This window comes from Corythoichthys intestinalis, chromosome 3 (assembly GCF_030265065.1).
Source record: "Corythoichthys intestinalis isolate RoL2023-P3 chromosome 3, ASM3026506v1, whole genome shotgun sequence".
Lineage (NCBI taxonomy): Eukaryota > Metazoa > Chordata > Actinopteri > Syngnathiformes > Syngnathidae > Corythoichthys > Corythoichthys intestinalis.
The window spans coordinates 67,163,173-67,188,556 of NC_080397.1; the positions used below are offsets into that span (position 1 = coordinate 67,163,173).

At 38.1% G+C, this 25,384-nt stretch overlaps 1 protein-coding gene across 1 annotated transcript in view; it reads right to left on the bottom strand.

Moving 5' to 3' along the window:
- Positions 1 to 115: 115 nt before the first annotated feature.
- The window catches only part of LOC130913733 (pescadillo homolog), a 29,525-nt gene continuing 4,256 nt past the window's right edge, over positions 116 to 25,384 (bottom strand). Inside the window, exons 5-15 of the mRNA XM_057832551.1 lie at positions 24,578 to 24,749; positions 24,404 to 24,493; positions 23,624 to 23,740; positions 23,386 to 23,463; positions 23,211 to 23,300; positions 11,096 to 11,226; positions 10,867 to 10,992; positions 5,859 to 6,043; positions 845 to 966; positions 611 to 769; positions 116 to 386 (exon numbers count right to left, since the gene is read on the bottom strand). Coding sequence (XP_057688534.1) covers positions 312 to 386; positions 611 to 769; positions 845 to 966; positions 5,859 to 6,043; positions 10,867 to 10,992; positions 11,096 to 11,226; positions 23,211 to 23,300; positions 23,386 to 23,463; positions 23,624 to 23,740; positions 24,404 to 24,493; positions 24,578 to 24,749 — 1,345 coding nt within the window. The 3' untranslated portion in view covers positions 116 to 311. The remainder of the gene's footprint in view (positions 387 to 610; positions 770 to 844; positions 967 to 5,858; positions 6,044 to 10,866; positions 10,993 to 11,095; positions 11,227 to 23,210; positions 23,301 to 23,385; positions 23,464 to 23,623; positions 23,741 to 24,403; positions 24,494 to 24,577; positions 24,750 to 25,384) is intronic.

The following is a 25,384-nucleotide window of genomic DNA, read 5'->3' on the forward strand; positions in this document are numbered from 1 at the left end:
TTCAAAAATCGAATCGTAGCACCCTAAATCAATCGAATCGAATCGTGGGGTGCATAAGACTGCACACCCCTAATGTCGTACTAAAGTTTTGTGTGAAGAAACAAATAGAAGCACCTCGAATACTAAATTTTATTGAATTAGATCTTGCCTGGTAATTACAACGATTTTGCATTGTTCAGTGTTGAGTGTAAAAGTATTTGAATAATCACATGTACAATAATCACACTGACACATCCACAGTCACGTGACTTGCTCACAGTGAACCGATTGCATGTCAGTGCATGGCACCTGAAATCTTGAATTATTACATTTCATTTTCGGGGCTTTTTCTTCTTTGCCTTTTCAATGTCATCGTGAGCTTTCCTCTTGGCAGCCAGCTTGTTAGCCTGTAAAAAGGACAAAAATGCCCAATGAGCACAAAGACTCAGAGGTCGCATGGCCTTAACATTCTTTAAGAAAGACCTGCACTTAAAGTGTTTAACATTCCCGCACGATAATGATAAGAGGGCTGGCACTGTAAATAATGCATTGTATGTTAGAAATGTGAGACTTATCAGAGCAAACAGACGTAGCGTGACAGAAATCTAAACCGAATCGAAATGGAACGAACCTCTCGGACTTTTCTCTTCTTTCCGAACATGATCTTGTCGTAGAGATACTTGTCTTTCTTCTTCATCATCATGATGGCCAGTCGCTTCTCCTCTGCTTTCTGCTGTTGCTCTCGCTGAACTGGATCTTCCACTTTCAACTTTCCAGGGGTCACTTTGACCTTTTTAATGTGAATTTGATCTTTAATTACTTCTTAAACGGCAGGTGAGAGGCGATTTTAACAGATGTCACAAACCTTGGGATGGGATCTTTGCTGCTCCATCTTCTTCAGTTTATTTTCTTCTACCTTGTCTTCCTCCTCAGCTTCCTCTTCTTCATCCTCGTCTTCTTCACTCTCCTCTTCCTCATTCTGTTGGGCTATTGGAGGAGAAAAAAAAAAGTATTGAGGCACAAGTACTACTAATCGTAATTACCATAATTTTCGCACTACAAGGCGCACCTAAGCCGCACCCACCAAATTTGACAGGAAAACGACATTTGTTCAAAGATAAGCCACACCTTTCCTCACTGTATTATGGGATATTTAAAACAAAAGATATTCATTGGTAACACTTTATTTGACAGCGGTATCATACGACTGTTATAGGACTAAATGAACCACCAATTGGCTGCAAAGCTTCAATGTTTCCAGAAGCTTCATTTGTCATCACTGCTCCCTTGGGGGAGGCAGTCAACCTCTGCTGCCACCTACTGTCAATACTGTTGTTGTCCAACATGCCTCTTAGCATGCATTGCAGCGCTACAGATGTAAATAATCAAAATTCATGTTCTGTGCAAACTATTTCTTCAGTTATTGTTTCAGTTGTATCATTAATTGCTAGTTATGGTCTTTGGTAACACTTTATTTGACGTCGACACCATAAGACTGTGATAAGACCATCATAATTATGACATGAAACCGCCATGAGCATTAAATGAATGCTGATAACAAATGTTTAGTGTTTATCTGGCAAATTATCTCACTTTTGAATGGATATGAAAGAGTCGAGCTGGACATAAATGGAGGCAGTGACATGATTTGCCGTATGAAACTGAATGACTTCTGTCAAGAATTCAGTAATGCCCATGATAGTGCCATGTCATAATCAGTGCTGTCAGTAACTGTAATCTGATTACTTTCTTTCAATAACGAGCAATCTATCGCGTTCATTTTTCCAAGCCAGTCATCTGATTAGTTTCCTCAGTGCCTGTGCGTTACTATTAGGGCTGTCCCAAACGACTAATTTTCTCCCAATTAGTCAGCCAACTATTTTTACGATTAGTCGACTAATCTTATAATTTAAAAAAAAAATTTTTTTGGGGGGGGTTGTTTTTACTAATTTAGCAATTAAATTTTTGTTGCCGCTCATCAATTCACAAAAACATTTTGGAACACTTAAATTCTTTATTGAAGTACAAATAAAGAGATAAATAACAAAAATAAATCACAAATAAACAATGACTTCAAATGCTGATAGAATTAACTTGTGCTAAAGAATGGAATGTAAACAGATTCAGAACACCGACTTCACCTTTCTAACATGATTCAAAACAATTCTTAAAAAAATACCTAGCATTAATATTATAAATGTACTGTAATACTATATATAATAGTATTATAATAATTATTCATTGCCAATCAGACTTTTCATAAAGGGTGTCATTTTAAAGGTACTTAGTGTAGAATCTGAAGTATGTGGGATTAACTCCAGAAATCGTTATTTACATGACGAACATGACGTGCTTTTATTTTGAAATGTTCACCAGAAGTACATTCGCTAAACCGCTAATTTAAGCTTTACACTCTGCAGAAAAGCACTTTTAGTGATTGCATGTGGTGTCAGTAATAGATTTTTTTCCTTTTGCAAATGCTGTTAACCAGCGATTTTTCATGTTTGAAGTGTCACCTTTTAACTGCAAGTTTTGGAGAAGGCTGCCTGTTTTATAGCCGCCTAAAGTAGGTCGTCTTTTTTCCCCATTCACCTCAATGTAGCAATGCTAATGTAAATAGTGTTTAATATAGATGTGTTTTCTTATTTTGAATGTCTGAACTTTAATTCAACAGCGTGTTGATGAGCGAAAAGAACTTGAGTCTCATATGCCATCAGGACGCACGTACAAATGAACGCACGCGCTCGCAGCGATAAAACAAAGCCGTGAAAATGACTGCCCTCATTTTCATTTACCATGCGATAAATGGACTCATTGCATATCGCGACAGGCTTAGCAACTTTAATAAAACATGTCATTAGTTAGTTAAATGGACTTACAATCTCCTGTCGTTATCATTCACGGCCGACGTGCAGCCAAGCTTGGCATTGAAGAGACCGAACAAAACAGTGTACCCTCCTTTGTTTCTTTAAAAATAAGTCAATGTTTTGGACTTTCTGGTGTGCTTTTTTGGCTTTGTGCCGCTTTGCATACCAAGCGTCCGACATTCTGAACTTTCCAAGCATATATTTTTTTAACCCTAAATTAACCGTCGACGGGATGTTGTGCTCGTCGACGGATTTACGTCATCGATTATGTCGACTAGTCGGGACAGCTCTAGTTACTATTTTGTTGTTGCTTCATACTGTATGTAGAATGAAGAATACTGTAGTCATGTACGAAGAACATTTGAATAGAAAATACTTCTCTTGAGTTTGGGAGTGACATCATATCTCACGTTTTCTCATCGGGAAAAAAACGGGTCACGTGTATTACCATGCTGTGTGGGCGCAGTCTGCCACATAGCCTGGATGCTAACAGTAAAGGAGCCGGAGAGATACAACAAACGGCTGAATTTGCTCACTGGAGATACAGCTATTACTTCACATATCCATCCAGTAAAGATGATAAAAATATCTCCGTGCGTTGCAAACTATGCGCTGGCTCAGAAAGACTGTCGACCGCTATATACTCAATATCCAATTCAACAAGGAAGTACTTGGAATTACAGCACAATGCGTCGCGAAAAAAAACTAGAAACAAAGCCGACAGGTTACGAGACAGCCAGCACTTCTCCAGTTTTTAACCAGCCTTTATATTATATGTAATTATGTACATTTTATAGTTAGAGTTTGTAATCATAGGCGGAGTTTTACATTTGTGGGACTGGGTAGAGAAGCATGTTGAAGACTGAAACAAAAGTCAAAAGTTTCGACACAAGTCATAATGTTTGCGTTTTATATATTTTCACTACTATTGTAAATTCTCACTGAAGACATAACTATGAACAAATATGTGGAATGGCAAAAAAAGTGAAAACTGAAAACAGGTTTAGTATTCTACATTCTTCAAAGTATCCACCTTTGAGGTATCTCCAAACTTTTGGCCAATACTGTATATATATATATATATATGTATGGCAGAAAACACTCAGGTGACTTGAAGTTCCGCTCTGGGACCCCCAATTTAGCCAACTTTCAAAATTGTCCGATATGCATCATTGGAAAGCTTAAAATCTCAAATTTCTGGGGGAAGAGAAATTTTGAGCAGGAGGACATTTTTTTTTTTTTTTAAATATATTTTTTAAACAGCAAAACCCTATCTGGAGGTGAGAGCACGTGAGAACAGAATTACAGACGCCATGACTTTAAAGAGATATTATCGCGTACCTACTTTGTTTCGATCCAAAAACTCCATGTAGCATGTATCACTAAGTGTCAAGACAGCTGTGAATGGTCACAGCTGGATTTTTGGGGGATTTTATGGGTGAAACATGGTAATATAACAAGGGTCACGATGCAGAAATCGCAGACATCAAGGAGTGGTCGAGATTTTCTTTTTCATATATTTACCCTTTTAAACTTTTTTTTTTTCAACTTTTTTTTTTTGGGGATCATTTATCATCTAACATATTGGAGAAAATGCGACAGTAGCAAAAAAATACAATTAAGCCATAGTTATGAGGTAGATATCCGTGACTTTTTTACAGACGCCATTTTTTTCATTGTGACATAATTTGTTTAAAAGTTTAAAATATGTGAGTGAATAATTTTTTAAAGTCTTTTTTTTTTTTTTTTTTAAACGAAATATGAGACATCAATGAATGATTTTAAGCTAAAAACGACAGACATTTTGAATAATAAATATAATTAATTACCTTTGTTTTATGGCTGGGTTGAAACAAAAGCGGTTGCGCGACGTCTGTAAACGGGGGTTTTTAGGGTAAAACTGACAAATTAAAAATAGTTCGGGGGCTTAATGTGCCATGAATCTGCTATGGCAGCATATAGACATATTGTTTTATCAAACACAACAGTTGTTTTAGCTTAAAATACAGCAGTTTCTTTTAAAGAGGAGTGCAAGAGCAGAAACTGCTTTTTCAGTCTTGTCTGTGTTTTCCGCCATATATATATACACACACACACACACACACACACACACACACACACACACACACACACACACACCTTGATACTGTTCGAGTTCAATCAACTGTTCAAGTTGTTGGTAGTGTTTGAAAGCTTAAGTTTAAAGAAATTCTAAATATCCATCTTGACTCCTCTGGTGTAGTTTTGGCTAAGCAAAGGATAGTCTCCAAGGTGCTAGTCACATCATCTGTTCGAAAAATGATTTTGACCCATTATGAAAACTGCACCTTGTAGGATTTTTGTTCATTTCATCAATTTTTGTTGTTTTATTGCTTTACAACTTTTATAGACAACATTTTAACAGCTAGGTCTTTATTTCAAAGGGGAAGTTCAGAATTTTTCACATTAGGTTTAATCTTGGAGTTAGGGAGGGGGTTAATTAGTCGTTGGACTTTATTTAAACAAATTTCGTGCAGTTTGTCAGTTATTTGTTAGTTGTAGGGCTCCGGAATGGTCAATGGTGGTTAAAATCAACTCCATCGACTAATTAAACCCCCGCTAACTCAAAGATTAAGCCTTATGTGAAAAACTCGCGATGACATTTTTCCTGATTTTTTTATGTTGAGGCAGCAAAAGGAGAAAAATTGGTAAAAAGTAACTGATAAGTTACTTTTAAAGTAACTTAGTTACTTTGATAATAATCAGTAAAGTAACTAGATTACTTTTTTGAGGTGTAATCAGTAATTAAATTACGTTTTTAAGTAATCCGTGAAAACACTGGTCATAATTATGATTGTCTTGTGACACCGCTGTCAAATAAAGTGTTACCTATTAACCCAAATAAATCAACAAATAAGCCGCACTGGACATTTAGCAGCAGGATTAAAAATAAGGGGAAAAAGTAGAGGGTTATAGTCCGAAAATAACAGTTCATAGTTTTAGCCTTCAAACAACAAATAGCACACGCCTTACCAAGATTCTCTCCCCTTTGCAACGCCATTATCTTAAGTTTTTCTGGAGGCACATAGTCTCCCTCCTGCTCCACCACAAATGGAGATAGGTGAGGTGGAAGAGTGACTCCCATGAAATAGTCCTCCACAGGAAGGAGTATTTTGGCATTGACACAGTCGTACACCCACTGGGGCTGGATGTAGTACCTGAAATGGCACGGTATTGAAATGTCAGGCAGTGTTGAAGACTTCTTCTGCTTGTGCATTCACAAAAATGCTAATAGACAAGTTTCCTGAGCGAAACATGGGCAGCGCCCTCTTTGACATTTTCTGCTACGGACTTCCCGTTTAGACAGAACAACATGAAGTGCGGTTGAAGTAAGCAGTGTGTAGACAAAGTTACGTAAGGCTTGCATTGTAGCCATATTTTTGTTTGTTGTTGCTGTTGAGCTGCCGCCGTCCAGAGCGCTGTTGGATATTCATGTGCCATTTATTTTAGTGTTGTGAAAAGGGGGTGCTAAACCTAGGTTTATTGGCCCTTTTATTTTTCAAATGTGTTCTGAGTGTCACTGCGCCTTCTAGTAGCGGGGATTTGCATTTTAATACATGGCCGCTTTTATTTCCAATACAAAAACATGAACTGTAGGTGAAATAGGATGCTGTCTTTGTAGTAGCCTAGTAGTAGTATGGACTAGGCCTGTCCCAAACAATTTTTCTCCCGATTAGTCTGCAGGTTTTTTTTAAAGGGAGTTCCAAAAAGTAAATTACAAGATGCATCGCGTTTCGACACGTGACAATTCGATTACGATTCATAAAGGTTCAAAAACGCTGATTTTCCCTAATAACTTTATAACATCCGCTCGTAGCGGAAGGAAATTTAAGACACGTCTGCCCCTCGGACACCTTTAATGGACGCACAATGTTATGATGGATGCTGCCAGTTAGTGAGCGAGAGATTTACTCCTTTTCAAAAGACTGGAAAAAACATTTGTGTATGAGACACGCAGGGACCAGGCGGTCACGCTTCTGTTATTTTTAAGAGCGAGAGGGGAAGAGAGAGATAGAGTTGCTTCTTGTCTTTCAGGTGTCCAGCAGTAGTTTCAAGTCATGTCAATTGAAAAATGTCCTGAGTGTGTTGCATAGACCTGTGTGCGTCTATAAGAGGTGAGTACACGAACCCTCTTGTACTGTTTAGCCTTTATTGTTGTTGTTTTTGAGATGTTAATAGTTAGCGCCGAGCGCTAAGCTAATTAGCTAATTCGCTAACGTGTATTTCATATGGAGAACATGTAAAACCATGATTAAGTACAGTGGTAACACTACAAACATGCAAAATAGTACAGAAATCTGTGAAAACAAAGTACATTGGTTAAAAGAAGTCTTATTTCTAAAGACACTTTGTTTCCAGAAAATGTGGAATTCATTCCACCTGTGTAAATTATATTGTATTGTTGAAAGAAATAAGTACTCCCTTTAAAATGCTTAATGTTTTTGCACTTTCTTGTAAAAAATAAATAAATAAAAGATTTTTAAAAAACAGGGCAGCTTTTTGTGTCATATGGGCATGTTTCCATCGTTCCGGTTGAATCATTAGAGTATTTTAAATAAATTATGGACATAAATTTGTTTGGCTACTTTATTAATTAGTAATGTAGGATGCATCGACAATCATGATAACCGCGATCATCGTTCAATAACGTCGTAAAATCGTGGGGTGCCTGAGATGGCACACCCCTAACTATTTTTAATGATTAATTGAATAGTCAATTTACTCTATTTTTTCCTGATGTTGTAATTAAATTTTTGTTGGCAATTATCAATTCGCAAAAACATTTTGGAATACTTAAATTTTTTATTAAAGTACAAATAAACACATAAATAAAATAAATCACAAATAAACAATGAGGTCAAATGCTGATAGGTTCCTTCCTTCGGGCAAATCATATCATATTTTGTAATTGTCAATGATACCGATGATGATGAGAAATATTTCATTGAGTGCAAAAGAATAATGTAAACAGATTCAGAACACTGACCTCGCATTTCCAACATGATTCAAAACAATTCTTACACAAAAAAAACTAGCATTAATATTATAGTATTATAATAATTATAATTATTCATTGCCAATCAGATTTTTCATAAAGGGGGTAATTTTAAAGCTATTCTTAGTGTAGAATCTAAATTTTGAAGTATGTGAGATTACCTCCAGAAATCGTTACTTATATGTTGAACATGACATTATTTTATTTCGAAATGTTCACTGGAAGTACGTTCGCTAAACCGCTAATTGTAAGCTTTACACGCCGCAAAAAAAGCTCTTTCTGTAATTGCATGTGGTGTCAGTAATCCATTTTCATTAATTTTTTTCGTTTGCAAATGCTGCTAACCAGCAATTTTTCATGTTTCAAATGTCACCTTTTAACTAAAGATACACGATAATATCGGTCACCGATAATTATCGGCCGATAATGGCAATTATGACGTCACACAGATGATCCAGATAATAAAAAAATTCAACCGATAATGCAATCCGATAATTATATACTTGATTTTGCCTCCAAATGTGCTCAACCGAAGAATTCAGCACGCCGCCTCCTCAACCCCTCCCCTCTCTGAAGCCCCTGAGGGAGGAGGGGTTGAGGAGGCGGAGTTACAAGACAAGAAGTAGTTGAATATTATGGCGGCTGTTACTAAAAAAAACGACGCTCTCGCCATCTGCGAAACATGTACCCTACAAGTTCCACGAGGCAGAAAGAACGCGTCCTCATTCAAAACCACTAACCCAGCAGCCATTTAAAACTGCATCACAAAGAATTTTGGAACATATACGAGGCTGCTGCTAGCAGGAATGCTAAAGCTATTGTAAACACTAAGCTAAACTACAGGGCTTGTGACGATACAGAGTCGGGCTGTTTGGGAATGCAGCCCAAGGCGGGTGGTAAATTCCGACGGAGCCCGCCGCTTTGGCCAGTCCGGCAGGCCGCCGCCGCCTCGCCATAGGTTCCCCGGCCTCTGGACCTCCGGCGAACACCCCGGTTTCTCGAGCGTTCCCCCACGGCGTGCGAGCAGAGCCAGGACCCGAATACGCCGCGGCGAACCGGCCGGGGCGGGCGGGCGGATTATCCGGTACGAATGTAGCTGCCCGCCGAGACGAGACACAGTTTTTTTTTTTTTACCTTAATGACACGAGAACCAAAGCCCTGGATAAAAGAAATAATGCAGTTTATACGACCACCATTCTTCATGAAAAAGTGATGTCCGGTAAGCAAGCTTATCATGACGGCACAGTGGTTATAAGATAATTTAAACATAGAGAAAACGAAGTCAGCCAGTCAATAATGCATTCAGAATGTGAAATGACGAGCGGTCAGATGACTTTGTAACGCTGCCTTTATTTTCGGCTTAATAAAACTCAGGCACAAAACAACACGCACACGGATGCGAGCGCAAACTCCGTCCAAATAGTACTGCCGTGTAGCAGTTTAGCTGCTGTAACGCAAATGTCGTGAAAGCCGCAAATGTAAACAAAGCGCTGCAGAATGGGTACATGACATCTCGCTCTTTTGAGGTAATCATTTTCACAGTGTGCAACAAAGCATATAACATTAGCAATCACTTTTCAAATTATTTAACTTATTTCTTTGCTCAATTACAGTCACAGTAGATAATCAAATTCTTAAATCAATATTCTGTAGCCACAAATATTATTCAAAATCTTTCCTTCAAGTTTTTTTTTTTTTTTTTTTAGGATTAAGTATAATAATGTATTGCTTAAAACAAGGCTGTTATTATTTTCAGCTAGCTATTTTTCTTCTAAGAAATCTGAGAGAAATACACTTGAAGCGATGGCAGATAATTTCACTTATTGCCAATAGATTTACACTTAAAACTGACTAGTTTTAAGGAGGTGTGTTTTGCAGCGGATTAATGTTATATATGTTAGGAATGGCTTACTTTTAAACGCATTTTTGTGCAACTTAGGTATTTACTCTAAGTAATTGTTGCCAAAGGTTTACCATTACACAATGTCAGACAATCTGTCATTATTTAGATGTTTGAATTGACGACTTGTTCATACATTGTGTTGAAAAAAAAGAGCAATAAATTATATTTTTGCACAGTAATATTTTCATTTCTGTATACTTTAAAATTTTACATAAATCTTTTAATAGAATTATCGGCTTGACATTATCGGTTATCGGTTGGAATGAGGAGGAAATTATCGGTTATCGGTATCTGTTGAAAAATGCATTATCGTGCATCACTACTTTTAACCGCACTGAACTAATTCTACAGCATGTTGATGACCAATAACCATCTGTGAAAGGAACTGGAGTCTCATGTGCCATCAACATGCACGTGTACACGCACGCGATGATAAAACGCAGCCGTGAAAATTACAGTCCTCATTTTTATTTAACATGCGATAAATGGACTTATTGCATATCGCGACAGGCTTAGCAACTTCAATAAAAAAATGTCGTTCTTTAGTTAATTGGACTTCACGATCTGCCAGTTTGTTGTCTCCTGTCATCTTCCAAAATTAAAACTGAGTGAAGGCGCTTTAGGTGTTCATTCACGGCCGACGTGCAGCCTGGTATGCAAGCTTCGCATCGAAGAGACAGGAGACAACAGTGTACCCTCCTTTGTTTCGTTGAAATAAGTTGTGTTTTAGCCACTCTGGTGCGCTTTTTTATTTTTATTTATTTATTTTTTTTGCCGCTTTCCCAGCTTGCATTCCGAGTACCCACCATTCTCAACTTTCCACGCATATATTTTTTTAACCCTTCATTAACAGTCGACGCATTTAAGTCATCGCTAACGTCGACTAGTCGGGACAGCTCTAGTACGTACGCGATCCAGCATGTGTGTGTGCTGTCATTGTGAACCGATTGTATGGAGAAAACATGCGAGCCTGACAAATTTAGACCGAAACGGCCGGTTTCGGATGGTGGAACAAGTTAAAAAAAAAAATAATAATAAAATAAAATAAATCCCTGCTGTGAGAACACCTGCATATGCTTTACCTGTTGATGTACTGCGTGGCAACACTTGGTCTGTCAACAATCTGATGTGTGATAGTCTCGTCAGTCACATCATATGTGCTTCCAATGCATACAGAGCTGTCCCAGGACACCACACCACCAAAACACCTGCAAATATTGAAACCAGTCATGAAAGTCGCATCATTGCAATAGGAGTGCGTTAGTTAGCTTTTATTGTGACTTGAGTGTCCATGCTGTCGTTCCGACTCACCTGATGACAAATGCCAGAGACTCTCTGGGTACTTCTCTGTTGAGGAAAAACTTCAAGCCCTCAAATATCTTTTTGTGGGCTTCCTGTTGCTTCTGCTCTTTTTCTCTTTCTTCCATCTGTTCCATGTCTTCCTAAAGGAAGCATTGATATATTTCATTTAAATTCAGTGGTGTAACAAAATAAATGTAGTTCTTAAAGCAGTTTAATTACACATAAAGTGTTCTTACATGAACTCAATTCACCTCAGTAATATTAAAGAGTGGGAAGTTAATCATTTAACATCAATATTTCATTGTGACGTTCATGTATTATTCAGAGAGGCCGGCGGAATGCTGAGGTTACAAGCAGAAGTGGCGAAGGTGCAGGAGTTCAAGTTCAAGTGATTTGGAGTAAGCAGAGCAGGAGGGGATGGTGACGCCATTGAAAAGAGCCATGATGATTGGCTAGGTGGCTCGGAGCGTTAGCATAGCATTCGCGTTCCAGAAGCTTCATTTGGTCATCACTGCTCCCTTGGGGGAGACAATCACCCTCTGCTGCCATCTGCTGTCAACACTGTTGTTGTCCAACAGGTCTCCTAGCATGTATTGCAGCACTACAGATGAAATTCGTGTTCTGTGCTAAATATTTCTTCAGTTACTTTTGCAGTTTTATTAATTGTCAGTTATTGTATTTGGTAACACTTTATTTCACAGCGGCCAATCATAATTATGACATGACACGGTCATCACCATGAATGATTGCTTACAACATATGCCATTTAGTGTCATACAGGAAATGATCTAACTTTTTAATGGATGTAAAAGATCCAAACTGGACATAAATGGAGTTAATGACAATTTGCCAGATGACGCTTAATGACATCTGTCATAACCATTCAATAATGCCCATGATAGTGTCATGTCATAATTTTTGTCAGAAAATTACGGTATATACATTTTTTGTAACCAAAAAGTCACTTGCCCTAAACTTTTCTTGACTAACGTATCCGTGAACCTTGTGTCATGTACTTTTTTTTTTTTTTTTTGTAATCAAAACAACTACAGCAAAGACCAAAGATGCAGGAGATGCACTGATGCAGAGCTTCACCTGCATATTCATTCATTCATTCATTTTCCATGCCGCTTATTCCTCACGAGGGTCGCGGAGGTGCTGGAGCCTATCCCAGCTAACTTCAGGCAGTAGGCAGGGGACACCCTGAATTGGTTGCCAGCCAATCGCAGGGCACAAGGAGACACACAACCATTCACGCACACACTCACACCTACGGACAATTTAGAGTGTTCAATCAGCCTACCATGCATGTTTTTGGGATGTGGGAGGAAACCGGAGTTCCCGGAGGAAATCCACGCAGGCACGGGGAGAACATGCAAACTCCACACAGGAAGGCCGAAGCCTGGGATTGAACCCTTGATCTCAGAACTGTGAGGCAGACGTGCTAACCACTCAGCCACCGTGCCGCCTCACCTGCATATTGAAAAATATATTTATATATATTAGGGATGTGACGATATATAGTCACAGTTTAATACGTACCCCGGAACAGGTGTCGCGGTGTGGTGCGGGTTCAGCACAACGGGAAAAACAAAAAGGCTTTTTTCCCTTCTCAGTATTTGAAAGTTTCTTATACCATTACACTCTTATTTATAGAGGTGATTTTTAATGTAAAAATTGACCGTTTTTTTTTTTTTTTAAATGAAAAAAATCAGTTAACCGTAATTTCCTGAATATAACGTGTACTTTTTTCCCCAGAAATCAACTTGTAAAATCATGGTGCGCATCATACACGGCTACATGGATGGAGACACAAATATATACAGTATTATACATATATAAAAACTAGGGCTGTCAAACGATTAAAATTTTTAATCGAGTTAATTACAGCTTAAAAATTAATTAATCGTAATTAATCGCAATTCAAACCATCTCTAAAATATGCCATATTTTTCTGTAAATTATTGTTGCAATGGAAAGATAAGACACAAGATGGATATATATAGAGCTGTCCCGACTAGTCGACATAGTCGACGCCATCGATTACGTAAATCCGTCGACGAGCACAACATCCCGTCGACGGTTAATGAAGGGTTAAAAAAATATATGCGCGGAAAGTTCAGAATGTCGGATGCTCTGTATGCAAGCGGGGAAAGCGGCACAAAGCCTAAAAAGCGCACCAGAGTGTCAAAAGCATTGACTTATTTCAAAGAAACAAAGGAGGGTACTCGTCTGTCCTGTCTCTTCAATGCCAAGCTTGGCTGCACGTCGGCCGTGAATAAACACCTCAAGCGCCGTCACCGTTTGTAAAAAAAATTTTTTTTCTTTTTTTGTACACCATAGGGTGCTGTCGCCTTACTAAATAATAATGTTTCATTGACAATGGGCCTATAAGTGCTATTAGTATTGTTCTTAATGCTAACTGAAAGGTTTATTTCATGTTATGGTTTATTTTATGGTATAGAAAATTATATAAGGTTAAAAGGTCATAAATATATACAGTATATACAGTGATTGCACTCAAGGGAGACATTGTCAATGATAAGGTAATAAATTAAGGTAAAGGCAATTCATATAGGCAATTCATTGATATATAAATAGGTTTTAAAAGGAAAAAGGTGAAAAGTTTTCATTACTTTCTAATTGTGTTGTTTTATTTGTGTGCACCGTAGCTCTTACGGTGTGATTACATCAAGGATGGAATAAAAGTTGTAAACCATCAGTTTAAGAGACCATCTTTTCAATCGGGATGCTACACTAGTTAATTCTATCAGCATTTGAACTCATTTTTTATTTGTGATTTATTATTGTTATTTACGTGTTTATTTGTACTTTAATAAATAATTTAAGTGTTCCAATATGTTTTTTGTGAATTGATAAGCGTCAACAAAAATGTCATTGCTAAATTAGTAAACAAAACAAAAAAAACAAAAAAAAATGTTTTTTTAAAATTATTAGATTAGTCGACTAATCGTAAAAATAGTCGGCTGACTAATCGGGAGAAAATTAGTCGTTTGGGACAGCCCTAGATATATACATTCAACATACGGTACATAAGGACTAGAGCTGGGAATCTTTGGGCACCTAACGATTCGATTACGATTACGATTCAGAGGCTCCGATTCGATTAGTAAACGATTATTGATGCCCCCCCCCTCCCATTTTTTTTTTTTTTTTTTTTAATGTTTTGTACATTAGTTCCAAAATTGTTCAAAAATACACTCAGGCTAAACCAAACTACTATTTCAGTATCAAGTTAACATATAGCAGTAAACAAATATACAAAAATAACAGTAAATAAAAAACTCCAGTCCCCATTCTGTATCAGCAGCTTTAAACTACATTCAATTAATTTAATGTTGTGAATCAACCGTTAAAGTTGTTAAAATTGCTCCCGTTATTCCATAATTTCCCTTTTGTCTACTTTCGGCATGTGAAAGTTGTAAAACTATTTTAAAGATAAATTCAAGTCAATATTTTACAGATTTAGGAGTATTTTAGATAAAAAGTTAATTAGGTTTGCTTGGAAGGTTCGCTACAACAGCCTTGCAGGGAAGTGTACTGCATCTAGCTTTTTGTAGGAGTGCCGCTAACGCTACCGAATCTATATTGCATCTAGTCCTATATAAATGATATCTACCGAAACATTATGTGGATGTACTTTGTAGCAGCTTTTCGGCAGCAGTCAGGTATGTTGTTGTGTTTTTTATCATCTTGTGGCATGAGTTGAGCTAGAGCCGTGAGTTGAGCATTGGCATTACCCGATGGGCCGGGTAATGAGAAGCATGATGTTTAGCTACTCTCGCTCAGTTCCTCATTGACCGCGCGGCGCGCTGAGTGTGTTGTACTTCCGCTTTACTTGGCATATTTCAATAATCGGAATTTGGATGTTTGTGAATCGTTCTCGAATCTTCCACGGCCGAATCACGAATAATCTAAGAATCGGAAATTTTGCACACCTCTAATAAGGACTGTATTTGTTTATTATAACAATAAATCAACAAGATGGCATTAACATTATTAACATTCTGTTAAAGCAATCCATGGATAGAGGGACTTGTAGTTCTTAAAAGAAAAATGTTAGTACAAGTTGTAGAAATTTTATATTAAAACCCCTTTTAATGTTTTCGTTTCAATAAAATTTGTAAAATTTTCAATCAAAAAATAAACTGGTAGCCCGCCATTGTTGATGTCAATAATTACTTACACAATGTAATGGGTGCTGAAGCCTATAAAATCAGTCACACCCAAGCGCCAGCAGAGGGCAGCAAAACTCCATAAAACACAAGTGAGCATTTTACTGTACTGTCATTTAAATCTGTCTGAGCGGGACATCTGCGTTAATTGTGTCAAATATTTTAACGTGATTAATTTAAAAAATTAATTAACGCCCGTTAACGCGATAATTTTGACAGCCCTAATAAAAACCAATTTTTTTTTTTTATTGACACGACCATGTTGTGTTGAAGAAATGTATACGGCGATCCGTTGCCGACCATTACGGTATGTGACGTCACTATTTTGTTTCGGTAATACTTCATTCTGATCGCCCGAATGATTTAGTCTGTGTTAAAATCTGTTTTTTTTCACTCTTCATACAGCACAAAATTTAGTTTCTTGAACTGACTTGAGTCAACGTCAGCTCCGCAACTGGGACCATAACAAACATAACACAGCACAGACTTCCTGTGTCCGTCAGTTATATCTGTCCCTCGGGAAACTCAAACCCAAATAACAATAGTTCCTATTGTTACTGTCGTGTCGACAGCGATGAGCTCTCTCGGATTTCCGACTTACGTACTCCCTTTCATTTTACCGCATCAATCCATGGAGGAAACATTTCTTCATCATGATGAAACGAGCAAGTTATACAGCTGCCTTTAAAAAAAAAGTCGCATCTGTTTTGTTTTCTCCTGGATTCTGGTAAGTTCAAGAAGTTAACAGATCATATTGCCGTACATATTGTCAGTTTACTGCAGTGCTTCTCAATTATTTTCTGCTACGCCCCCCCCAAGCAAGACGTAAATGTTTCGCGCCCCCCCAAACTCTCTGCCGCCACTGTAAATAGTATTATTTGTCTATAAAATTACTATTATAAATACGCATCTGCCTAATATTGTGTCCTTTTTTTCCTAATAAAGAAAAAAAGTAACAGATCAACTTATAATAAAGTATAACTTTATTAACATTGTTTTGTTTGTAACAGAGAAGACTTGACGTGCATCAATTTGCCTGAATTAAAAAAAAAAAAAAAAAAAAAGTCACATTCAAACTGTAAAAATACACTCAAGGTACATTTTTGACCATTTGATACAGAAAAATAAAATGTAATAAAATCAGTAAATAATAACAAATTCAAATTGATTAGAAACATTCACTCATGAGGACAATATGCCAAAAAATTTGACCGAAAAAAACAAAAATGAATAAAGGAAAAAAAGATTGTCCTTGGACAGAAGGACAGTTTTTATTTTTGCTGCTCACACTCAGTATTACCTCCTTTGCAATGGTGTGGAGTCATTTTGCAATGAACATGCTAACAATGCTCACTGGTTTACTGATATAACACTGACAAAGCAGGACAATTGTTGGCAATATTCGGCACGTTTTCGCTGAAAAACAATCAAGCGGCTTATCAATGAGATTGGGGTCGAATGTCTTTAAGTGGCGTCTTAATTGATTTGGCTTCTGGCGGTCCGCTATAATTATTTTTAGACACAGTAAACAGTCTTTCCTCATCACCCACAGTATTAAAAGTCAAAGCTAAAAGGCAAACGGCACGAACAAAGCGCATTCTCGGCGGCCGAGGTAGAACCGTAGGTGAGGGCGGTCGTCGTGACGATCCCAAGCCGAAAATGGCACTTATCGGGCGGCGGCGTGAGAACCGGACAAGACAGTGGGTCGCTGCGTGAGTGAGTCCGGTCGGAAAACGGCTTTCGAAAACGGCGGCGGCGCACTGCTCTTCATATTTGTTTTCTGTGTGATGAGTGCTCTTCCTTAGTTCAAAAATACTGCACGCACTCTGAAAATGAGAGCGCCACTGCCACCCACTGAGTGGATGCGCAAGTACACTTTATTCCAGTACGGAAGAAAAAAAAACAAAAACAAAAACATGTTCCCCGAGGTCACACGCGCCCCCCCTGGCATCGCTCTGCGCCCCCCCAGGGGGGCGCGCCCCACTATTTGAGAAGTACTGGTTTACTGTAATGTTTTCAACTACCAATGTGCTATGCTTGTGCTGTGTTTCACCAGTCAGTAAAATGACATTTCTATATCTGTACACGAGCTGTTTTCTTGTATTCTTCTATTTATTGGTGCTAAAATTAGGGTGCGCGTTATACACGGGTAGAATAATTCCCTAGATTTTACAAGTTAATTTGGGGTGCGTGTTATACACGGGTGCGCCTTATATTCGGGGAAATTATAATTCAATCAGCTAACATAAACATTTTTAATGTGAAAGATTCTAGAATGTATAATGTAATCATGTGTGTAACATGAAAAAAAAAAAAGTTTGCTGAGTAGCTAATTACTCTTACAATGAGGTAACCGAATCAATTACTTTTTGGGAGAATTTGTAATTTGTAACTAACTAATTACTTTTTTAAAAGTAAGATCAACAACACTGCCCACGTGTAAACGCAGCCAGCAAGGCCAGGAAAAACCATAGGCAGAGCTAGACGTGGCAGAAATAGAGATGCTGGGAATCTTTTTTTGATGTGACAAGAATGGGCACGATCAGGAATGACCTAATTGGAAAAACATTGACTGAAAGGTTTGGAGATATTTTGGATATGACCAGAGGAGCGATATATCTATAGAAGGATGCTGTAAATGGATTGGCAAGGTAAGAGACAAAGTGAACTGATTAGGAAATATTCAATGGCTGGAGTTAACAAAACATGCAGAGGACCGGAAGCGATGTGAAAAAGGATTTTTGTGGCACCCACTGTACTAGGTTAAACAAAGGGAAAGCAAAATATTAACTGGAACAGCTGAGCGTGAAGTTCTCACCTCATCCCAGGCAACCGAACACATCTGTATTCCCCAGTTTCACACCTTCTAAAGCTATGGCATGATATGTTACCTCTGCCTTTAGAGACCAATTATTTTATGTACGCACTCATTACTCAAATGTACAGTAAAGGTGGTACCGATGACAGCGCTGGCTTAAAAGGCTGTACTGTGTGTGGTGATCAAAATATGTGCACGTCTGATTAAAAAGTGAACTTTGCATACCTAAAATGGGTAGAAGCGTCATTTTGGGCAAACCTTGAATAGCATGTTTTTTTAAGTAAAGGTGACAACGATCGCCAAAGAGATCGCCAGCTTCGTCAGGTTTTTAATCATTCATTTCAGAACTTGTGCAATACAACAGGCCAAGTGCCCGAAACAACAGGAGGTTAAAACTGGAAGTAATATCTCAACTGCACTCTCTCTCTCTCTCTCTGCCGTTAGCCCCCGGGTGCGTTACATTATTACAGGTATTATTATTATTCCGATTCTTATTCATAATGTATTTGTTTTGCTCTTTGTAATTGCTTTTTGCAATAGTAACAGCAGTATTTATTAAGGACTTAGTGTAGGTCAGGGTTCACTAAATCCGGACCTCGGTGCCACTTTTCCTGTCGTGTTTTCCATGTCTCCCTCCTCCAACACACTTGAATCAAAATAATCAGGATCCAGTGGCGCCACCAGGGGGTGGCCACGGCCCCCGCTATAAATTTGTTGGCCACCCCACTTGCCAGTATATCGTTAGATTGTTGTAGCATCAGCTTTGCATTTTATCCCAAATGAATGCATTTATTTTGTATTGCTGAATGTACACCTTATGCTTAATATATACATACCACAATAAACAGAATTGTTGTAGAACTCAAAATGTTTACTTGACAGTTATAGACTATGCACATTAAATCATTAGTAACATCAAATATTACACAATACACCAAAGTATATTAGTAGCTGTGTCCTTCAGTCTTTCTGATAGTTTTCCCCTGACCTTTTTACTGCAACAATATAATGAAAACCTGAAATTATGGTTTTTAGTTATGGTGTGCCACCCCAAGACTTTAAAGACCAAATGTAAAGTAATTTCATAAAATGCCAGATAGGATCACAAAGTAATTAAACATTGTCCAACAAATAAAGCATGAAAAATTTATATGTTGTATATTTGACAAAATAATTGCGTTTCCGAAGTTCGAGCCTGAAAGGGAACGAACCCGGAAAAGACACGTCACACCGAGAACAGCGATGGCAGCGCTCCATGCGGCCGCCATACAAAGCCCTTCAAACAATGATTCAAACAGCGATATAAGCGATAGATCGAGCGAAAGTGAGGAGATCCAAGTCTTTGAAGAGTTGGAGGAAGAGGAGGAGGTTGGAATTTTATGTTGGACCGTACATGTATTAGCCAGAACGCTATTTAGGATGCAAACAATGTGCCCAGACTACCTGACATGGAATGGAGACAAGACACATCGAGATTACAAGATTGGTAGGCTGTTATTATTTTCATGATTTGAAGCATGTCAGGTAAATAAACCACCTACTATTGCCTGGGATAAAAGAACAAGTTTTGATGAATCCCCGATCATGTTGTGGAATGAACAGTAGAAGCTAGCGACGTTAGCTTTTATTTACCTGACATGTTCCGGCGAACACTTCCGCCTTCGGACCCTCTGACAAAGCCGGAAGTGTTCACCGAAACATGTCAGGTAAATAAATCACCTACTATTGCCTGGGATAAAAGAAAAGTTTTGACGAATTTATAAGTGTAGGCAAAATGAACTCAATACAACTATGATCGAGGATTGCCACGAGTTAGCTTCTACTGTTCATTTCACAACATGATCGGGTTTTTTGCCTCGAGTTACCATTCGGCTGACGTCGCTACCTTCTACTGTTCATTCCACAACAGTTGGCAGCTCTGCTTTGACAAAGTCATCAGTCATCTATCCAAAAATCACACTTTTTTGCAAATCCTTGATCATAAGCAGACCGGTTGAGGAAGCAGGCATCTTCGAAGTGTTTGTAGCAGAGAACAATACTCGATGATGGCGTGAAATTCATTCGCTTCGTGCGAACGAAAGATGTCAATTTACGTGCCCTGCTATCCTTTGGCCACTCATAAAACCCTCTTTAAATTGAAAACAATACATCGCCACACACCACCGTGGCATCTTACCGAAAAGCAATGCAACAATGCTGTTCTATGGCGGACTTCCCTCGCAGTTCTCTGTGACGTCATTTCCGAAGATTTCCGAAGATTGTCGAAGAAAAGCATTTTTGTTGTCAAGGGCGTTGCTATGGGTAAAATAAAGAATCTGGAAGGGTTGCGTTAAAAAAATTGATAGCCATTGATATTATTCAAAAACATGGTTGGCCAACCTTACTTCACATTTGCTCTTTAAGTGGCCTCATCTGGCCACCCCTATGAAAAATTTCTGGAGGCACCACTGTCAGGATCATTATCAGGCTTCTGAAGAAGTTGCTGATGACACAATCATTTGATTCAGGTGTTTTAGGGGAGAGAGACGTGGAAAACACGACAGGAAAAGTGGCACCGAGGTGCTGATTGAGTGAACCCTGGTGTAGGTTTTCGGGCTGTGGAACCAATTAATGGAATTATGATTTATTCTTATGGCAAAATCCTGCTCGACATACGACCATTTCGACTCACAAACAATGTCCTGGAACAAATTAACTTCGTATATAGAGGTACCACTGTATGTTTCTTATGCATTCACATTTTATAGGTATATTTAGCCCTTTTTGTGTGAACATGTGTTTGAACCATTTGTTAAAGGGGAAATGTGAACTAAGGTTGGCCAATCATGTTTTTGAATAATATCAATGGCTAAACAATTATAAGCATATTTTCTTTTTCTTTTTTTTAAACACAACCCTTCCAGATTGTTTGTTTAACCCATAGCAACGCCTCTGACAACAAAAATGCTTTTCTTCGGAAATTACGTCACACCGGGAATTGCGAGGGAAGTCCGCCATAGAACAGTATTGTTTGTTGCATTGCTTCTCGGTAAGATGCCACGGCGGTGTGTGGCGATGTTTTGTTCTCACTCAAACGAAAAGTTGTATGAGTGGCCAAAGGATAGCAAGGCACGTAAATGGACATCTTTCGTTCTCACGAAGCGAATGAATTCCACGTCATCATGGAGTAGTCTTCTCTGCTGCAAACACTTCGAAGATGCCTGCTTCCTTAACCGGTCTGCTTATGATCAAGTATTTGCCAAAAAGTGTGATTTTTGGACAGATGACTGATGACTTTGTCAAAGCAGAGCTGCCAACTGTTGTGGAATGTACAGTAGAAGCTAGCGACGTTAGCCAAAAGCCAACTCGTGGCAATAGTCGTGACATAGTTGTTGTTGTGTTCGCTAGTGTTACGTCCCAAGGACGGCTCGCGAAGGGCGTAACATAAAACGAGCCACACAATTTCACAAGTGGCACAAATTTATTTACACAACAATCAAACTCGCAATGAATATGTACAAAATGTGGATGAAGCGCGGCTTCAGGGTAAGCCCAGGCCAAAACAACAAACAAAAGGAATCTACACTTGAACCCCACCCGCTTGATAGCCTTCTAGTTTGTTGTTTCTAGTTCGAGAGCCGCTGACAGGTGACAATTTAGCGTGTAGGCATTGAGTCAATCTCGCATCGAATCAGCGAGCGCGCAGGTCACGCAGTGAATCATGGGAAATGTAGTCTCGGGACAACACTGAAGTGGTGCTTTGTAATCTGTTCGCTTGTGTGAAAAAACTACATTTCCTCACGCCATTAGACGCCACATCCTGCCGAGAGCTGTGCCGAGCTGTGTTCTAACTTTTCCATAAGAACTGCTCCATGTGCTAGTAAAGAGACAAGGTTGTCAGCACGTCGTGTGTTCGATACATTTGTAAACAAAAAGCTCATAACAAGACACTATGCACGATCCGTTTAAGAGACGCTGGAGTAGGAGGCGAGGAGATCGGCCAGAAGCAAAACTTCGCGGTCGAATGTGGCGGCAGTCCACTATTATTTTGTTTTCTTATTGTTGCCACAATAAAGTGGAGAAAGCCATCGACGACTCATCTCCTTCTTTCACCCCAACGTTTTTATGTTATTAGTTTATATGCACGAGAGCTGCCGGATCTGCCAAAATTAACATGAAGTCTGATTATTATTTTTTTTAACAATGTCATCAGATAGACAAAAACATAAAATTATGTGCAAATGCCTGCATCCCCAAATCATGAAAATAATAACAGCCTATATCTTACCAATGTTGTAATCTCGATGGGTCTTGTATCCATTCCATGTCAGGTAGTCTAGGCACATTGTTTGCATCCTGATTAGCGTCTGGCTAATACATGTTAGGTCCAACATAAAATTCCAAGCTCCTCTTCTTCCTCCAACTCTTCAAAAACATGGATCTCCTCCCTTGCGCTCAATCTATCGCTTATATCGCTGTTTGAATCATTGTTTGAAGGGTTTTGTATGGCGGCCGTATGTATGGAGCTGCCAATGCTGTTCCCGGTGTGACGTATCACTTCCGGGTTCGTCCCCTTTCAGGCTCGAACTTCGGAAACGCGATTATTTTGTCAAATATACAACATATAAATTATTTTTTCATGCTTTATTTGTTGGACAATGTTTAATTACTTCACTTGTGACCCTACTGGGCATGTGAAGAAATTACTTCACATTACTGCTTTAAGAGTATTGTTAAAAGTTAGCATTTTATAGCATTTAACCTAGCAGACTTTTGCTATGCAAGTTATCCAATTATTTTGTTGTACTTAGACCCTCATTTATTTTTTCAATAACGTTTGAGGTTGAGCTCATGTATTATTATTTTTTTAATGATGTGCAATTCTGCATAGTTTGAAGAAACACTTGGGAATTTTATTTTGTGTTTGCATTTAACGCTCTTTTGAAAGTGCAATCTTACCAAGCCTTTGTTTTACATCTCCTACACTTTATTCTGCAACGCATTAGATGTTCCTAATCCGATTACTCGGTATTTCGAACTAACTAGTTGATAGATTAATCTGCTACTAAAATAATTTATAGCCGCAGCCCTAATTAGCAGTCTCATGTTTTGAGTTTTTTTTTTTTTTTACCTCGTCAACAGGAAAGTGGTCCAATTGAGCTTCTTCTTCCTCTGTAGAAGAAACGACCCGGGCCAAACTTGCACTCAAGGCAGAGAGTTTCTGTATAGAGGAGCACCCATGATCAAATGTCATTTAGAGGCACATATTCAAAGGTGGAGTTGATAAAGTTAATAATGATTTTTACCTCCAAATAGCTTTCTGAATCCAAAGCATAGTCCTCCTCATTTTTGTCCTTTAGCTCCTGCTCTGCTTTACTGTCAATCTAATTTTAAAAAAAGAATAAAAAGTGGGATTTTGTATTCTTTATTTAAAACAATACAACATTGTTGTTGGATTTGTATTAATGCTACATTTTACCAGTACCAACTCTAGAGACATAAAAAAAAATATGATGCATTATTGAGCCTGAAATTTCATTATACCTTTGGTGGGTAAACCAGATTGAGGGAATGGTAGAGACGGAAGTTGATGAAGCCCATGAGAGTTGTGTAGAACTCTGTGAAAGTTGCCATGACTCTGTAGTCAACGTCGGTAGGGTGCTAAAAGAGCAGAACAAATGAGATCTAAGTGTTTACGGCAAAATGAATCAAACAGTGCCTTAATCTGTAAAAATTGAATATATACAAACAAGATGTGACCGAAAACGCCGCGCCGAAAACTTTCGGGCAAAAACACCTATGTTGACAATTACAGGCCTCTTTAATATTTTCAAGTGGGAGAACTTGCACAATTAGTGGTTGACTAAATACTTATTTGCCCCACTGTACAAACAAGGTCCTGGAACGAATTAACTTCGTATGTAGAGGGACCACTGTATTAAAAAAAAAACAAAAAAAACATAGTAATCTTTACTCACTTGCTGCCATTGACAGTGATAGACATCCAATACCTTTGAAATGTGAGGGCAAGCGGTGAATGAACAAATGTTCGTACCAGCTTCCCAGTTCAAATGGATTGGAGGACTACTGGTGACTCATTTGAATTCACAGCAGAAGAATGAACGGAGCCACATGAATGGATATCTCATCATCAATGGTGATACAAGAGTCCAAGGTTTAAAAGGCCTTTAAATATTTAAAAATGCACTTTTAACTGGTTAACAAAGACTTTTTTTCTTAGTTGCTTGAAATGTGATGGTTTTGGAGATGTAAGGTTTGCATCTGACACCAGTAATATGCTACCTCACATTAACGTGCACTTACGTCATGGGAGAATTGATATGGCACTAGCCATGTAATTAACTGCCCCATCACCTCGGCCTGGTAATATATTCCCTTGATAGAGATGAAAACCTGCATCAAACAGAACAAATACATTAACAATTTTATCTTTTAGACAAAAATATACCTTTCTAAAATTTTAACTAAAGCCGAGACCTTTCTAAGGGCACGAGAGGTTATTATGAAGTTCATCCACTCCACAGTAAGGCGACGACAAAGCTGTATGGTTTGCACGTGACATTTTCCTGTTCGAGCAAATGTGGAGAAGAGGAAGCACATACAGAGTGCATCTTCAATATCCCGGAGAGCATCAATGAACGTAGGATACCTATGAGATAATAGTGAGGAAAAAAATGTTGGATATAATTAGTTTTATTTTGGTTTCACATTCATAACATTAGTAAGCTAAAGTGCAGTGTTGTTTTTGGCAACCCTTTTAATTTTTGTCTTGGTCTTTTGGACGAAAATAGTCATATTTTAGTCATTTGAAAATGTGTCTTTGTATGGTTTTAGTCAATGATACCCCTGACAAATTTAGTCTAGTTTTAGTTGGCAATTACTCAAAATCTTTTCGTCTATAAACTTCGAAAGTTTTAGTCCGTGAATAAAAAAATTGAAAAAAAAAGGTTTCCAACAAATTCCGAATAAACATTGACAGACGAATACATAATTGTAGAGTCTACAAGTACATCACCATCTCTATGATAATTAGGGCTGCAGCTATCGAATATTTTAGTAATCGAGTAATCGACTGAAAATTCTATCGATTAATCGAGTAATCGGATAAAACAAATATATTTTTAGGTGAAGAGCAATTATAAATATACATGAGAAAACAAGACATTTCATCTAATTTTGAACCATTTTCAGTCAATCAATGTCTTTATTTTCGATGTATATTGTTGAAAACAGCCAACAATTGCATCTCAGATGTAACTAGAATTAAAAAATAAAAATAAAAAT